General features: G+C 38.3%; 1 protein-coding gene and 1 long non-coding RNA gene across 21 annotated transcripts in view; one reads left to right on the forward strand and one right to left on the reverse strand.

Annotated features, from left to right (window-relative positions):
• Window positions 1-18,452, reverse strand: part of RETREG1 (reticulophagy regulator 1) — a 132,497-nt gene that overhangs the window by 38,645 nt on the left and 75,400 nt on the right. Inside the window, exon 1 of one of the 4 annotated variants that reach the window (XM_065584254.1) lies at window positions 14,390-15,213. The exons of the other annotated variants lie outside the window; for them this stretch is intronic. Coding sequence (XP_065440326.1) covers window positions 14,390-14,424 — 35 coding nt within the window. The 5' untranslated portion in view covers window positions 14,425-15,213. Of the gene's footprint in view, window positions 1-14,389; window positions 15,214-18,452 lie in introns of those variants that run through there. 4 annotated transcript variants of the gene reach the window in all.
• The window catches only part of LOC122174656 (uncharacterized), a 46,144-nt gene that overhangs the window by 391 nt on the left and 27,301 nt on the right, over window positions 1-18,452 (forward strand). For 11 of the 17 annotated variants that reach the window (XR_010598549.1, XR_010598541.1, XR_010598540.1 and 8 more), the window contains exon 1: window positions 308-4,943. This is a non-coding gene — a long non-coding RNA (uncharacterized LOC122174656). Of the gene's footprint in view, window positions 1-307; window positions 4,944-7,019; window positions 7,078-18,452 lie in introns of those variants that run through there. The other 6 variants (XR_010598547.1, XR_010598553.1, XR_010598554.1 and 3 more) reach the window with 5 other exon arrangements.

Here is an 18,452-nt window from a genome sequence, read left to right on the forward strand (position 1 = left end):
TGGCTGCGCGCCGCCGGAGCTCCAGCCAGGGTCACGGGGCCACGGGGCTTGCCGCGCTGCAGCCGGCGCTCTGGCCAGGGGAGCAGGGTGAGTGTGCAGGGCCCGATTCCGGGGTATCGGGCGAATTGGCCTAAAGCCGGCCCTGGTCAGGAATGAGAGGAGGGGTCGGATCGGGGGGGGCAGTCAGAGGTGGGGATTCCAGGGGCAGTCAGGGAACAGGGGGGGTTGGATGGTGCAGGGGTCCCGGGAGGGCAGTCAGGGAATGGGGGGGGGGGGGGGGTTGGATGGTGCAGAAGTCCGGGGGGGGGGGGGGGGCGCATAGGGGGTTGGGGCCAGGCCATGACCCCCTCCCCTAACCGGCCCTCCATACAATTTCCGAAATCCGATGCGGCCCTCAGACCAAAAAGTTTGCCCGCCCCTGGATTAGACAGAAGTGTAGATTGGCTCCAGGCATAGAAGCTTAGCACAACAACTTGGCTTACCTTACCTCCTTATGGAGAAGGGGGACCCCAGACAAATTTGAAAAAAATTTGGTCTGAATTTTTAGAAATCTTTGATTAATTCCTAGCAGATGGAAATGACAATGTCGCTCTCCTTTTCCGCCCCCTCTCCCATTCCTTTACTGTTTTGTTCTCCCTTTATTTTTTGGGGGGAAATTCAGTATATATTAAAAACAACCACCACCACAAAAACAAAAAAAAAACTAAAACCCCAAAAGAAAAGAAAAATCCCAATCCTAACCCAAAATACAGCTACTAAAAGTAATGTTTTTCCATTGACACTCCAATCTTATCAATCCCCTTTCAGTCTCTTCAGTGACTTCCCATTTCAACCATGTCAAATTCTAGCTCCTCATGCTCATGTTCAAAGCCTTGCACATCTCGTCTCCACCTGTATCTTGGTTCTCATTTCTCCCTTGTCCCTCTGCTTCTCTCTTCTTACTGCTCCCTTCTCCAAGTTATGGGTTTGTACCGTCACTCAGGTGCCTCAGACACTTGGAACAGCCTTCCAATGTCTCTTCCCCAAGCTTCCTCCTCCTTAAACCCACTTCCTAATTTCTGAATCCTTTATGAGTCTTTCATATTTAACTCTCTTCACCAATAATCTCTGTACACCAGTGTAGTCTCACTGAAATCAATTAGATTATTTGAGTTATGTACCTACTTATGTGTTTGCATCATCAGGATCTTAACTTTCAATATTTTGTTTTTTGACTGCAGTGGTTTTGTAAAATGTAACATACTCTCTCTGTTGTAGCATTTAAAAACAGACATTTATAATTTAGTTCATTATAAATTTTAATCTGAAGTTGCAACAGCAGTTTTTCAAATTAGTTTTACAAAGTCTTGACCTGATTTAAATCAACTAAAAAAAAAAAATCAAATGTTTTAACTCATTTAGGTTGTTCCACCCAGCTGTCCAGGCTCAGTTCCCAGGATTATTGTTACTTGCCTTGACTCTGGTTAAGGAAGGGGATGCATTTGTATGTATCTATGTATTTAAAGCACTACCTAAATGTGCTACTTAAGTGACTAATCAAACATTTAAAAATTACCTAGTATTTCCACCTTCCCCAAAATACGATACCAATTAAAAAAAAAAAGTGAACACACTACCAGGAACTAACAGACATGAAAGCAGCATGCCACTAGAAGAACTCTCCTACATAACGTTAATGATCTCTGATTATTTTGCAGACAATTCATCTGATTTGAGGAGTAACAAAAAGGATGGTATGCTCTGTACATCATCATTACTTAATATTTAAATCCAAGCAAGAATCAGACTAAATATAGTACTTCTAAGTCTAGATTTATGTTATTTCTACACTCATCGTACGGTCTCACCTTTTCAGCTTACTTGTCTCCTTATATTTGACTTTGTAAAATCCAATAAAAACATTGGTTGACATGTGTGGCTCAGTGGTTAAGGCAGGACTTTTGGATTATAGTTTTGGAACTGCAGCTGATGTGCAGTGTGACCGTGGCAAGTCACCTCGGGCAACCTCTTTGTGCTTCAGTTTGCCCATCTGTAAAAAGGGCATAATAATATAATGTATCTTCCTCACAGGGGTGCTGTGAGGCTTGAGTAAGATTCCAGGTCTGTCATGATGTGTCACTCTGAAGCCTAGAATGTCTATTCACTCAGTGTGAATTGATGGAAACAGCTACATGGTTGAGAGATCTTTTCGCATAGAATATCACCAGGGTCAATCATCACTGGGATTCGTAGTCTGTTACCATCCAATTTTTAAATTCTCAGTTTGGCTTTTTTACATATTACGGAAGATACCCATACCATCACAGCATGGGCTTTCACATACTTAATGTTGATACAACACTTTACACATACAAAAGATTTTTCCATCCGAGATTCTGTAAGCATTAACGCAGAAATAATGAAGTGCAACATTTATTACAACTATGCTACAATCCTCTCCGGACGAGACATTGTTCCGGTGTGCGTGTGGGAGGACCCCTCAGTGAAATCACACCTTACAGCAGGGATTGGCAGTCTTTGGCACGCGACCCGTCAGGGAAATCCGCTGGCGGGACAGGACGGTTTGTTTACCTACAGCGGCCGCAGGTTCGGCCGATCGCAGCCCCCACTGGCCACGGTTCGCCATTTCAGGCCAATGGGGGCTGCGGGAAGCATTGGCCAGCACATCCCTAGGCCCGCGCTGCTTCCTGCAGCCCCCATTGGCCTGGAACGGTGAACTGCGGCCAGTGGGAGCTGCAATTGGCCGAACCTGTGGACACTGCAGGTAAAGAAACTGGTCTGGCCTGCCAGCGGATTTCTCTGATGGGCCACGTGCAAAAGACTGCCGATCCCTGCCTTATAGCATGGTTTTAGTGAACTTGTACTTTTTCCCCTTTGTTTTCTGCAAAATGTACACTTTAATTAAAAACATTTTAATTCCTATAGTTGCAAAGATAACCTTCCAAATATAAACCAATGCAAGCTGTCTTATTGAATTCGCAAGCAGAAACAGTAGCTGTAAGAAAGATATGAACTGTATCAGTGGTTCTCAAACTGTGGGTTGGGACTCCAAAGTGGGTTGCGACCCTGTTTTAATAGGGTCACCAAGGCTGGCGATAGACTTTCTGGGGCCTAGGACCAAAGCCCGACCCCCAAAGCCTGGGGCTGAAGCCTGAGGAATTCAGCCCAAGGCACTGGGGCTCAGGCTTCACCCCCTCCTCCCCCCGGGGTCAAGTAGTAATTTTTGTTGTCAAAAGGGGGGTCACGGTGCAATGAACTTTGAGAACCCCTGAACTATATCAATTCATTTTGATGGTTTGTTAACTCAGAAATGTAGTGATAATTTAAATAGCAACACTAAGTACTTCAACTGTTTTTTATCTTTTATTGAAACACCCAGTTTTCTTTATCTTTTGGTCTAAAACATTTAAAAATAATTCTTCTTCTTTGCCTTCATCTTGTCCTGTTAGTCGGGGTCAGTGGCTCTTGTTCTTTGTCTCCAAGAATTCCTGTTGAGTGAGTTTTCCAGGTGACACCCACCTTCTTCATGTTCTCTTTCAGCATGCTGGACAACCTTTTTCTGGGTCTTCCTTGTGGTCTTAGTCCTGTAACTATTATATCTAATGCCCTCTGACCACAATGCCCTGCGTCTCGTTGTCTCACATAACACAACCATCTCAGTCAATACTCCTTCAGCTTTTGAGTGATGGGGGCCATCTGCATCATGACTTGTATTGTTTCAATTCATAGCCAATTAGCTCTCGTCTTACCCAGCATCCACCTGTGCATCCTCATTTTGGCAATGTGAAGTAGTAGTAGTTCCTTCTTTCTCGATGGCCAGCATTCCTACCTATACATCATGGCTGGCCTAATCAAGGTCTTGTACACTTTGCTCTTTAGTTTACTTGACATAGTCTTATCGCAGAGAATTCCTGTCAACTCCCTCCATTTGTGCCAACTCTTCATACAACTACCAACATTCACAGTCCCATCATAGCTCAACACTGAACACTGTTGCACACCAGATTCTCATTTTACTAGCCTCTTGTCCCTCTTAGTGAAGCATCACCAGTATTGCCTCTGTTGTCAGCTGATTCATAAACCATTTTCTTTTAATGCAGCCCTCCATAATTCTAGATCCCTTATTTTAAAATAATATTTAAAGAAATATAATGGTATTTTTTAAACATACAAATAACTAAAGAGTCTACCAACTACTTGACTTGTTGGGCTCTCAATGTAGGATTCCAGGAGAAGAGGAGATTTAGGAACATCTGAGTGGAAAGGTCTCTTTTCCCCCCCATCCTTTATTTGCTCAATCTTGCCATCTCTGTCCCTGGTCTAGTACTCCCCTGTAAAACAGAACCCACCTCCCTGCTCTCAGTACCCTTCCTTATCAGAACTTGAACAGGGTTTAAGAGTTCAGCAACACCTTAAACATGTTTAACTTAAAGCATGTGAGTAGTTCCATCTGAATTCAATGGAACTACTTAACTGCTTAAAGTTAAGCATGTATTTAAATCACTTTACTTGACTGTGGCTACAGTGTTCAGCAGTTTGCAGGATTGAGCCTGAAATGACCACTAGGTTTTTATAATAGAGTTATATATGCCTGTACAAGAATGATCCTATGAATCCTTTCACGTCAGTATCTTTATAGAAGTGTTACTTTTTTTGTGTATGCTACTAGATGTCTAAAACTAACAAAAATAAACCATTGTTTTTAACTGCTATTTTTTTCTTCTCCTCATCCTTCTGGCAAACTGCTGCATCATTTCTAAAATTGTGACAAGCAAATGCACAAGCTATCACATAGCTGTAAAAACAGATGCTTCAACCCATCACGGTCACAAACTCTGGCCAGGAGATTTAGTAGCAACGCATTCTCTGGAAATGGTCTCATGCCCTCAGTTTGTATGTAGACATCTGCTCAAGCAAAGACCCATCAAGTTCTTCTCAGAAAGGTCAGTTGATCTCATGTTACTGATTTAAAAATCTCTACGAATTGTGCTGGAATGTTTTTAATCACGTGAACACATTATTGATATATGTGTACACATACACACCCCACTCAAAATTACAGCCATGACAAAGCAGAACATGATGTGGCAACTGGAGGATTATAAATACATAAACAAAGAGTTAGTAATTACACAGCTTCAAGCCTTCCTAATTTTCCAATGAGCATAATCACATCTGCCTCGAGCCTCTGCAGGCTTTGTGGACTAGAAGATGTCATTTAGGACCTATTACTCAAGTCAGTAGAGCTGAAAGTTACATTCCTATAGCTCTATAAATCAAAACAACTAATATATTTATTATTGCAGTCTTTACAAAAAGTCAAAATCCAGAGTTCGACAGAGAAGTGACTTTCTAGTTGTTACTTAGAATTTATCACTTAGGAACTTTACAGAGTTTGATAAATATTACAACTAAACAACTAAGAGGCCTAAGAACATTTCTTTCTGGGCTATTAGCAATAGTTACAAAACTTGAACAAATGAAAGCAAGTTTGCAAAGTCATACAAGTAGAAGAGATCCTCGAAAGCACACTTTCTCAAAGCCCCCTTTGCATAAATAAAACTAGATATTTAAAATATTACCGCTGCAATTTCTTAACGCCAAAAGCTTACAGATGCAGACAAGTTTGACATCGCATGAAAATCAGTTTTACACGTTATTCAGTTACAGATAACAAAAATGGCTTCCAGTCCCCCCGAAAAAGTTTAAATTTCAATATGTAAAATAAAAATAACAAATTACTTTGAAAAAGTACACTGATTTTAATGTATATTTCTAGAATTAAGGGTTATCATTAATCATTTTAATTATGTAATGTTAACAACTCTGACTGGCAAAAATTTCTAAGACTTCTATCATAAGGTGGTGCGATAGTATTGTTTACTATAATAAAGTATTACAGATTTGTGAACAGCATTGATTGTGGTATGTAGGAATCATTTAATGCTAAGTAGAAACATCAAGTTTTAAACACCACTTAACTCAGACTGCACATTCTTAGTGATGTATCTGTCCTTTTAGAAGGCTGATTATGTAGTCTAAGTATTTTCTCCTATGCTATTTGGAGCTCCCAATGCAATAATTAGGTATACTGTATTAAGATATTAAGAGTAATTTGTGTCAGCTGACTATGACAAAGCAAATGGAATAAATTTGGATTTGTGGCATAAATCAATCAGTGGGAGATGAGACAAACATCTATTTTCTTTTAACACTTTAATAGAATTGCTTAGTTAGCAAGGAACAAGGCATATAATCATCACCCAGAAATATACTCTGCCCTCACCCACATGAACTGTTAACATTCTTTGACCAAAACTCATGGTTATTAATTTACTCACTATAAACAGTAAGTTTTCTAAAGCAATCTTTATAGTCTCTCTTCCTAATCAGTCCCACCATTGTGCATCCATGCGGGAGTTCTCCTTCACTGTACCTGACAAAAGCAATCCTAAGGAAAGTCCTCTGGATTTCACCAGCATTTTACATTATGGTCACTATATTATCCATATTTCTTTAACACTAATGCTCTGGCAGCACCTTTCCTCTCAGTGTCAGGAATTTTCTTTTTACATTAAAGTTAATGAAACTTACTGCCCACTAGAAGAAAAGAGCAACATCTCCAAATCCAATCTCCCTCTAATTAATTACACTTCTCCCCAGGCCAAGCGTATCACTACTGTCAAAGCTGTAAAGGCTCTGAATGGATGAATCCTGTTAACAACGCACAATGTTTTGTAATTTTTTTTTTAACAGTTTGGATCAACTTTTGTCCTTGGCTTGAAAAAGTTTTGGAAAAATGAAGGCAAAATTATTACCTACAATCAAGGGTAATTTGTATTGAGTGTATGCTCAGGTTAAGTCCAAAAAGACTACTTAGCAGTAAAGGATCAGGCTCCTATCTCAGTCTCTTTTGGCAGATGTAGTTACTCTCAGGAAACCAGTTTTAATGGTTAATAAAGATAATGAATGCATAAAACTGAAATGTACTCAGTAACAATTTTTCCTATTAAATTCAGGTCACAAGTAGGACACATTTTGATCAGCAGCGATGCCAATGATGTTCACTCCCCATAGGTAATGAGATATGTGGAACATTTGAGAACTATGATCTATAGGATTCAGTACTTTATTAAATGGTGCTATCTGAACTCTGAATATACTAATGCTTACAACCATTAAAACTGGCCCACCCTAGGGGAAAAGAAAACAATATTTGAGGAATAGCATCTTTTTGTGTTGAAACCTCTCTGTTGTGGACCAGTGTTAGTATTTTAAGCAAATTCTTACACATACTTTCATCAAAGCAGCTTTTTTTTTTATGATAAAAGAGTTGGAGTGCTTTTTCTAGAGTTCTTTTGTGTTGGTAAATGATAAACAAAAGAAATACTATTTTTCAACTCACCTCATACAAGTACCATATGCAATCTCTTTATCGTGAAAGTGCAATTTATAAATGTAGATTTTTGTTACATAACTGCACTCAAACAAAACAATGTAAAAGTTTAGAGCCTACTAGTCCACTCAGTCCTACTTCTTGTTCAACCAATCGCTAAGAGAAAAGTTTATTTATATTTACGGGAGATAATGCTGCCTGCTTCTTTTTTACGTCACCTGAAAGTGAGAACAGACATTCGCATGGCACTTTTGTAGCCGGCATTGCAAGATATTTACATGCCAGATATGCTAAACATTCATATGCCACTTCATGCTTTGGCCACCATTCCAGAGGACATGCTTCCATGCTGATGACGCGCGTTAAAAAAATAATGCATTAATTAAATTTGTGACTGAACTCCTTGGGGGAGAATTGTATGTACCCTGCTTTGTGTTTTACCCGCATTCTGCCATATATTTCATGTTATAGCAGTCTCAGATGATGACCTAGCACATGTTGTTCATTTTAAGAACACTTTCACTGCAGATTTTACAAAACTCAAAAAAGGTACCAATGTGAGATTTCTAAAGATAGCTACAGCACTTGACCCAAGATTTAAGAATCTGAAGTGCCTTCCAAAATCTGATTGGGATGGGGTGCAGAGCATGCTTTCAGAAGTCTTAAAAGAGCAACACTCTGATGTGGAAACTACAGAACCCGAACCACCAAAAAAGAAAATCAACCTCCTGCTGGTGGCATCTGACTCAGATGATGAAAATGAACATACGTTGGTCTGCACTGTTTTGGATTGTTATCGAGCAGAACCCGTCATCAGCATGGATGCAGGTCCTTTGGAATGGTGGTTGAAGCATAAAGGGACATATGAATCTTTAGCGCCTCTGGCACGTAAATATCTTACAATGCCAGCTACAACAGTGCCATGTGAACGCCTGTTCTTACTTTCAGGGGACATTTTTTTAATCGCTTGACAGCCCTAATTATAAATAAAATAAATAGCTCTGAACAGTCCTGATCTACAAGTCTTTTCCTTTAAATAGCCATGCTATTTAATTTAGACATTTCATAATTGGATATAGTACTGGTCCTCAGTTCAAAAAGTCTGTGTACTGCTCCTAAATTAAACTCTGTATGAACATCTTCATTAGGTGTAGAAACCAAGTGAGTGTCTAATTATTTGGTATAAGTAATAATACAAATTTCCTTTCCTCCTTTACCTTGTGAATCTTCCCTGGAAATAAGGGCATCAGAGGATACATATACCTTAGTTGACCTAATCTGGGACATTATATTGACTAAAGCCTATTTTTTTGGGTAGCTAAAGACTGAGTCCTGTATCCAAAGCTTCTGATTATCCACTGGAAGATTCTGAATGTGGGTTCCCCTTGCTGATGAACAATTTGTCAGCTTAACCAATCCACACGCTCATTCAGACACTCTAGTGTCTGTATCCTTTATGGACTGCACATCCATTTCTTACTCAAAACAACTTGACTGTTTTGGTCAGAGAAGTTTCTTTTGCTTTTCTTCATGGTTTCCAGGAGATAACTGTGGTATTTTATTACATGATTAGCATTTGATGATCCTGGATGTGTTTTTTCAGGGGACTGTACTGCAGATCTGATGGTATTGTACATATGACTCTGTACCATCTCTGTTTCAACCAAACATATATTCATGTTTGATCCATGTACCAATATGCTCCCTGGCTTACTCGTTAACGCTGGCATTTGTTGCACTTATTTTCCTCTCTAGGATTGGTAAGGGAATATCATGTCTCAGAAAAGCTCCTGAAAACTACTACTCCTGTAAAATGAAAAACTTGCCTGACATTGCTAGTTGAGAGTCAAATCTTTATAAAGCAGATGATCAAACTGTTAATGTTATTCTTTCAAGTTGTTTTACAATACTGGGGAAAACCTTATCTTGGCCTGTGGCTAGAGATATGACTTTCTACAATTCCATGACTTGATTTGGGGATATTTTGTCTTTCCTCTGATGTCTTTCTCAAAACTGATAATTAAACTGTAATTTAAAATTTCTTGGAGAGAATCCTATCCCCTAGTTCCTCAACACACATAGCTTGCTCTAATCTGTGTAAGAATTTATGTAGCTTACTGATAGATGAGCTACATAAATTCCAGTTTAAATGTTTTGAGTGTTTTAACTACCATTCCATCTGTCTGCCAACACAGACCTACTTTTTGGAGCAAATTTTGATGGGCCAGCCCTTACATAAAAGGTTGCTTTAGACCACTGGTTCCAAATGCCTCAAGTATTTCTTAGATATAGTCGATCCTCTAGTCCAGGATTGCCAAGGAGGAGGATGATCAACAATACAAGGCTCCTAGTCTTGAGGTAATTTTAAAAATAACGTGTAATATGACACTGTAGCCCAGGGGTCTGCAACCTTTTAGAAGTGGTGTGCCGAGTTGTCATTTATTCACTCTAATTTAAGATTTCGCGTGCCAGTAATACATTTTAATGTTTTTACAAGGTCTCTTTCTATAAGTCTATTAATATATAACTAAACTATTGTTGTATGTAAAGTAAACAAGGTTTTTAAAATGTTTAAGAAGCGTCATTTAAAATTAAATTTAAAATGCAGAGCCCCCCGGACCGGTGGCCAGAGCCGGGCAGTGTGAGTGCCACTGAAAACCAGCTCGCGTGCCGCCTTTGGCACACGTGCCATAGGTTGCCTACCCCTGCTGTAGCCAAATGTTATTCATTTGAAGTCCTGAGTCTGCCAAATCACAAAATAAACATTTCAGTGTTAATATATAAACACCAAATTGGACAGTTTCTACGCAAAAGAATAAATGGACACAAATCAGACATCAAGAATTGTAACATTCAAAAACCAGTAGGAGAGCACTTCAATCTCCCTGGACACTCAATAGCAGACTTAAAAATGGCCATTCTTCAACAAAAAAAACTTTAAAAACAGACTTCAATGAGAAACTGTAGAACTGGAATTAATTTGCAAATTGGACACCATCAAATTAGGCCTCAATAAAGACTGTGAGTGGATGTGTCACTAAAAAAAGTAATTTCCCCTCTGCTGATACTCACACCTTCTTGTCAACTGTTGATTTGTCAACTGAGAATAGGCCACTTCCACCTTAATTGAATCAGCCTGGTTAGCACTGACCCCCCAACTTGGCCTTGTTAGCACTTACCCCCCCACTTGGTAAGGCAACTTCCATCTTTTCATGTGCTGTATACATATACATACATACATATATACTGCTTACTGTATTTTTCACTCCATTCATCTGATGAAATGGGTTTTAGCCCACGAAAGCTTATGCCCAAATAAATGTGTTAGTCTCTAAAGTGCCACAAGGACTCCTTGTTTTTGCTGATACAGACTAACACGGCAACCACTCTGAAACCATTAGAAACTTGATTTTTATATATCCACAATATGATACTTGCTCTATTGTACTATATTTTGCCATTCTGCCAAGCAGTAGCAGAATTTGTGGACTTAAAGGTGAATTTCCTCTTTGGAGCAGAAATTTGTGACACAGGCTTTTTTTAGTATGTGTTTGTTTACAAAATGTATAGAAGTTGTGCTTCCTTGAACAAGAGTGGTAACAAACAACACAGGCAACTTCCTTCTTGCAGAACCCTAATATTAGATACCTCTATCTCATCCCCAGAAGCAGCTGTCTCTCCCCTCCCCCAGGCCTCGCTAATGTTTCACTGGTTCACAAACTCTATGCGAGTTTTCCACACTTTTCACCTGGGAGACCCCTAGTCGAAGGCTGCTCACCAAGCTCACATGCTTTTGAAAGGTGAATGGGGCATCTATCTTCCTTTTGTGAAGCTGCTCCTCAACAGAGAACACTCAGATCTTCAACTGCCAGACAAAGAAGAGTGCTTTAACTCCTAAAATACCCTTAATAACTGAGTTTAGTTATTGCATGGCTTTTTCAGCTCTTTGTATGGGGAATTTTATACATCAGTGCCCCTTAATGTGCAAGCCATTAGCAACTTTTGCCAAAACAGTATTAACATCATCATATGTTACGGCCATATAACCAAACCAGTCATTCTGCCTTGTAAACATTTAGTGATATGGTCAAATGACCATGCACTTGGCCATATCAAATGAATTGCTCCAGTCTACCAAACAAACCTCTCTTTACTTCTTTCTGTTCAACTAGAAATTATCTACTTTTGGACTGTCCACACAATCTTAGCACTGCTGGTGCAAGAGCTTTCTCCTGCTCTCTGAAACACCCTTCCTGTTTCTCTGTATACCTCACTGACTATCCATCTAACATCAAATGCTGCCTGAAAATCACATTTTCCCCCAAAACAGCAGAGGATATCCTAAACTAACTGTATTTAACACTCAAAAGCACTGAGAGATACATACTGTAGGAAAACAATATATAACATAAAACTATTATAACCATGTGATAGAACTAAAATGTGTGTTTTCCCCTGTACATGCTCAGTAGATATTTTCAAATGTTGATCTAAAATTTATTTAAGTCAGCCTAAATGCCCAGAAAAATCCACTGGTAAAAATGATGCCCTTTTTGCCAAGACAAAAAGGCAAATCAAACCAGAAAAATTCCTTTTTGTCCCCTTCCTCCCCCCAACTTCTATAAACACTGGAGTCTTTTTTTAAATATAAAAACAGTTCCAAATCTGAGAATTTATAAAGCAGAAAATAACTGGGAAATTCATGTTACCGAGTCCAGTTCAAGGGAAAGAAAAGGGAAAACAAATATTGCACTTCAGCCTGAGGGATATGTTAGGTATAGATGGAGGCTGCAAGTGGGGGTTGGCACAGAGCTGTAATTCCCAGTTTGTTGATTACACTGGATTTCCAACCCTTTTGTGCCTCTGGAGAGGCACAAAAGGTGGGGACCAGGATCTGGGCCAATGAATTCAAGGGGTGTTCCAGGAATTCATTATGGAAGGAGTGGGCCCTATTAATATTAATATGTTTTGTTTCAAGTTCTCACTTCTGAAATGTTTGCTAACTAAAGCATGAGTTTACAAAACTCTAACAAGTTAAACATTAATTTTTACAGCATTATCTCATATCTAATAGCCCAGGCTTCCTTACAACAAATTCTGAACTCCATATGCTGTCCATATCCTTCTAGCTTCCTTTGAATATTGGTAAACATCAGATTAATCAAAAAGTTTCAGAGTAACTAGTTAAATCAATTATTTTTCACTGGTGTTAAGATAACAGAGATGGAAAATAATCTCTCTGATCAAAGTGTTCCATTCCCCTGGAAGAGCAGGATACAGTCCCCTCATAAGACTGACGTGATATAATGAAAAAAAATCACTCTTTTGTTTAACGCCCCGCCACCGAGTTTTGTGTTGCCCATATTATTCCTTCCTTGTATTGTAAATATAACCAAATTTTAATAAAAGTACCAGCTAAAGTGTTTTTAATAAAAAGCAACTAAATCAATACTTTAAAATAAAGACTATCAATAACCAATTATGACTTCACTTTAAAAATAACCATGTTACGCTGAGTTACAATACTTTTAAATCAGATATTTGCCGAAGCCCAGATCCTGCAATCGGATGTGTGTGGGCGAACCAATGTGTTTGCACAGAACCCCAATCATGTCACCAATGATCCACATGGGGAGAGGAGTTTGCCACATCCAATTGCAGAATCAGGTACTAAGATATTGTCCTGGACTAGACAAGTAGAAATAGATATTTTATACTACAGATATTTTCCCATAAATCTTGGAAAAAATAACGACTGTGTTTGTATCCAGATGCATCAGTTGAAATGATAAATTCAAACCGTATGTGAATCTGGAGTTCTGGCTCTTACAATTCCTTAAAACGTGTCATGGCTGCACAAAATTGTTTTTGAAAAGCTGGAAGTCTTCAAGCAAATTTCTGCCATCTTCATGTGTTTTTAAAACTTCTGATTGACCAGGGCATTGTGTAATTTGTGGAGTCTCAAATTGTTTCTTTGGTCATACCGTGGAGTCAATATTTTTCACTAATATCATGACTCTTAATATAATCTCAAAGTGGAGAGATAGTTTGGCTTTCAAAAAACAACATTCCCTCCCTCTCCCTGATTTACACATATAAGTTTATTGACTCTGAAGGAAAAAAAGCATTTCCCTACAGACAGCCAAGATGTTACTTCCTAACTGGTTTCAACATGTTTTGGCAGCCCACACAATATTAAATCCAATGCCATTTATTATTCATATTTCCCTATTCCCTTTAAGGAATCCAACTAACTTATTCCTGGGATACACTGAAGATTAGTTTAACTTCATACTTCACTTTAAACACATTTTAATTGGAATATTAATATCTGCATTTAACGTACATATATGTAGCTAAATTTAAGCCATTCCATTTATTTCCACTGGAACATGCTGCATTACATTGTTACAGTTTCATCAAACTAGTTGCTTCTAAAACTAAATTTTAGATCAGCACCTCTTTCTCAGTCCCTCTCCTATGATTTTACAATCTAATTTAAACCAACAGAGCAGATCATAGAAAGAAAGTATTCCACAGGCATACCTCACAGGAACATAGTGCCCTATCTAGCAGTATGAATTATGGATCTGTCAATAACAGGCTCCACAAAAGTTATTTGTGTCTCTGACATTTTGAGGCTTATGTTGTTTCAGGATTATGGCTGGGAGGAATGATTTATTAGAAAACTTAAATTATTTTGTGTCATTCACTTTTTTTTTTTACTTAAAAAATACACTAGCACTTATATAGCAGTCTGCAACACAAAATCTCTCTAAAAAAATTAACTAATTCCCAACATTGCTGTGAGCTAAGTATCCTTAGGTCCATTTCGAAGATGGGAAACAGACAGATTAAATGACTTGCTATAATCGCAGAGCAGATTTGAGTTAGAGTTGGGATCAGAATTCAGGAGTTCCAGGCTCTTATTCTTATGCTACTTCAAAAATATATAATTCTATATAAAAAAGCTATAAAAGTAAATGACAGTACCTTTTACTTTGTCCAAAGTCCTCACCTTCCGACATTTCAGACTTTAAAAAAAAAAAAATCCACACCAAACTAGTTAATCCAGACAAAGATTTTCAATTATTTTTGTTTTAAAAGAAAAACAGCCCAGGACTCTGCTTTGTGTGCTCCTGAGTAAAGTGCTTCTTGTTCAGAGAGTATGTGTTTACACACATCCTAAGCAACTGCTTGTCTTGAATGAAGTTCAGAGTGTTCTATTTTGACTGACTAATTCTATAAATAAATAGGGTACATCTTACTACAAGTACTGTGACAGGCTGTTAAGTTTCAAGCACAGCCCAAAGGCCAAATATTTTTTTATGGCCATGTGAGAAGGAATCACCAGCCAGTAATTAACCTTTATTTGCCTGACTCCACTGAAACTCCTCTGCTTCCTCTCTGCTTGTCTTGGCTGTAACTAAGCACAAACCAAAATGATAGAAAGCTACAGTACATGGAGTTTACCAGGAATGTCATAGCAGTCTAAAAAATCATATAGAAAATACTGTGTAGTTGGTTAGAAAAAAGGTATACTGTAACTGTGATAACATCTAAAAACTTTGTTTACTGGCTGTCTCTACCACACAGTTGGCAGACACAACATACTGTTACTTTTCCCCTCCTGAATCTAGAAATGTCATGAGACACTAGCAGTTCATCACGGAAAATGAACTGGAAGACCTATTATTTCCAGTTAGGATTCATTTTCTTCTTGTGTTAGAAGCATGAGTTCCTCGATTCTGTGTGTATTTGTGAGAGTCTGTCAAGTCAGTGAAATTGCTTCCTCACTGGCTGCTTCTTTCCATAAGACAACAGCTTGACATAGACATATGATCTTTATAGTATCCTTATGGACCATCACTGCTTATGGATATCATTACACAAAAAGCTGTTTTCTAGAAGGGGAAGCAAAAAGTTTTGATATTCCACCTGAAAGATTGTTTCTGGGAATAAGTCTTAACAAAAACCTATTGTTTTAAGTATCTGACCAAAGTAGGGATAATGAGTAAGGGGAAAATCAGGCTCTATTTTCTATTTATTAAGACTTCTGATGTTTACATTTGTATTATAAGTAGTACAATATTGACTAGAAAACTGTTTCTTAATTAAAAAAACAAACTAAGGAAAAAGGATTCACATATTTTCAAAATAAAGGGATTCTAAATAAATAGTAGGATCTCTCTTGTACCCAAGAATGGTCTAAACTCACAAAAAACCCTAAAAGCTCACACAGGTGATTCCATCAAAGACTGGCTACTTCAAGTCACAAAAGCTAAGAAGGCTGGATAAATATTTGAATGAGAAACCATGTAAAATTCTCAGAAAATGGGTGAACATCAGACAATGTGCATGTTGGAGGTCTGTGGGAAAGGGAAGTTTTTACTCATCTCCCTGTCCCCAACTTTTCAGCCAGTTTCCGCTTCCTTCCCCCTTCCAAGTCTTCCACACTGTCCCTCTCCTCAGTCCTCAGCTAGCCAACTCTTCCTTCCAATCCGCACTCCTTCCTTCCTCCCTTTGTTACAGATGTTGAGGGTCCAGCAGGCATGGGTGGTTACTGCATCCCAACAACTCAATTTAATTGTACACACCTGCTAGTAAAAGTGATGCCGCCTTACAACAGATCTGTTCCCTATGAATATTCAGTCATACCTGCTTCCTTCAATGACCAAAGTGTATTGCTTTTGGCTCCTGTTAGCCCAGGGATTGGCAATCTTTCAGAAGTGGTGTGCCAAGTCTTCATTTATTCACTCTAATTTAAGATTTTGCGTGCCAGTAATACATTTTAACGTTTTTAGACGGTCTCTTTCTATAAGTCTATAATATATCACTAAACTATTGTTGTATGTAAAATAAATAAGGTTTTTTAAAATGTTTAAGAAGCTTTATTTAAAATTAAATTAAAATGCAGAGCCGCCAGGACCCGGGCAGTGTGAATGCCACTGAAAATCAGCTTGCGTGCCGCCTTTGGCACGCGTGCCATAGGTTGTCTATCCCTGTGTTAGCCTAAGATAGAGGAAGCTGGATTCCATTCTGCCTTGCAGCTCTTCAACAAAATTGTTAACTATGTTCCCTAATCTTCATTAATTAATGGTGATATGCAATACAGAAAAGAACCCAGTTTGACTTTGAGATCCCAGACTGAGTTTGCAGGTTTATCAGTTATCAAAAAGAATGTGCTTTTCTTATATAGAACATGTGTGTGAACACCTACCTGCCCATCCACCTCATTAAATTAACATTAAAGATTGTAAAGTCAAGCACTCCAAAATTAGGAAATGCCAGAATCAAGGTTGCTGCACATCTTTAATTCCTCCCTTGTGCATATGCATTATGATACAATCTTTAATTACATGATCATATACTATTTTTTCCACGTGACCCCTTCCTGAGTCAGGGCACAGGATGGATGGTGCTCATTTAATGATCAGCTATTCAATATTTTGCTTTATCCTCATTGTTTAATATGTTGCCTTAGGCCTTATTTACTGCACACTATTCAAACCCAGCTCTGAAGACAATTATTAATTTCCTCATGGGTTTTTCTTTGGTGATCATCACTATATTATCTCAGTGCTTCACAAACAATTTATCTTTCCAACACCCCTGTCAGAGTTAACCCCATTTTACAGATGTGGAGCTGAGCCACTGAGAGATTATGGTCAAAATTGTCCATTAATTTTGAATGCCCAATTTGAGATGCCTTGGACCTCATTTATCAGGGTACTTAGCATTATATAGGACTTTGTATGTTCAAAGCACAGCTCCCTCTGACTTCAGTTGCAACTGTGAGTACTCAGCACTTCTGCAAAACAGACCCAAGATATCAAATCAAGCATCCAGGAAAATTATCCTTTGTGACCCCACACTGAAAAGTTTGGTTTAAGTGACTTGCTTAGTATCATATGGGAACTTTGTGGCAGAAGTAGGGATAGAATCTAGTTCTCCAAGGCAGCATTCAATTGCTTTAACCATAAAACCATCCTCTCTCTCCCTGATTCATTCAATACACACCTTCCCAACTTCTGTAACAAATGAGGCTAGGGTCCTACAAACAACAATCTCCTTTACACTCATTCATCCCCAAAGCAGTTTTTTAAATAGATTTAACAGATAGTGTTTATTTTTAAGCATTTTCCCTCCATTTTTATTTATTTAAATTTTCATAGTTGTGGGAAATTATGGGAGTGGCTCAGACAATCATTTGACATTGAGATTTAAAAAAATAAAGCTTTATAACCATTAAAAAACAAATTGTCAACATCATGTCAAAATATACAAAGTAATTATCCTTAAATCCAACTCTAATAAGTTGTCAAGCAGCATTTTTAATAGCAAACAGGAAAATCAAAAATTCCATCATCATGTGGCATAATATTGATACCACATGGCTCATCAACTGGGGTGGACCTTTAGATTGACTGCACAATTCACAACCTACTTAGCCAATATCAGATTGCAGATTCTTTCTGTATTATAACAGAAGTGAGTTTTGAAGATGGACTTAAGAAAAGTTAAGGAGTTGGCTTTATGGACTTTGATTAGGAGCTTTCCCTATTCAAATAATATGGAAGGAACCATGAAAGTGCTTATTTGAGAAGCAGGCAATCAACGCTGGCATCATAGGTAGGAACTGACCTGACAAAAAGGTAATAGGTTAGATAGGTAGGATGGAACTAAATTGTGATGAGCTTTGAAACCAAGGACAAGAAAATTTTGTTTGAGATGGAAGAGTCGGAGCCAAGAGAAGGACTTAAAGGGTATATGTGATGTAGTCAGGCCAACAAGACAAATTGTGCAAGATGATCAAAACTTGGACAAGAATTACAATACTAAATCAAGTAAATTTCCCAAGCCTTTATTAGCACGATTGTCAAGTAATTTCATAATCAATTTAACTAATTTAATAATTTTATTTTTAAATCACGATGCCTTTCTAGCAAGACCAGGCCAGTGCCATAAATCTCTGGGAGGCAGCACAAAGTGTGTACTACTATGATCAAGGATTCATTTTATGACAGGGAAAAGAAACATTTCGTCCTGAAAATTT

The sequence above is a fragment of the Chrysemys picta genome, chromosome 2, assembly GCF_011386835.1.
Source record: "Chrysemys picta bellii isolate R12L10 chromosome 2, ASM1138683v2, whole genome shotgun sequence".
Taxonomy (NCBI): Eukaryota; Metazoa; Chordata; order Testudines; family Emydidae; genus Chrysemys; species Chrysemys picta.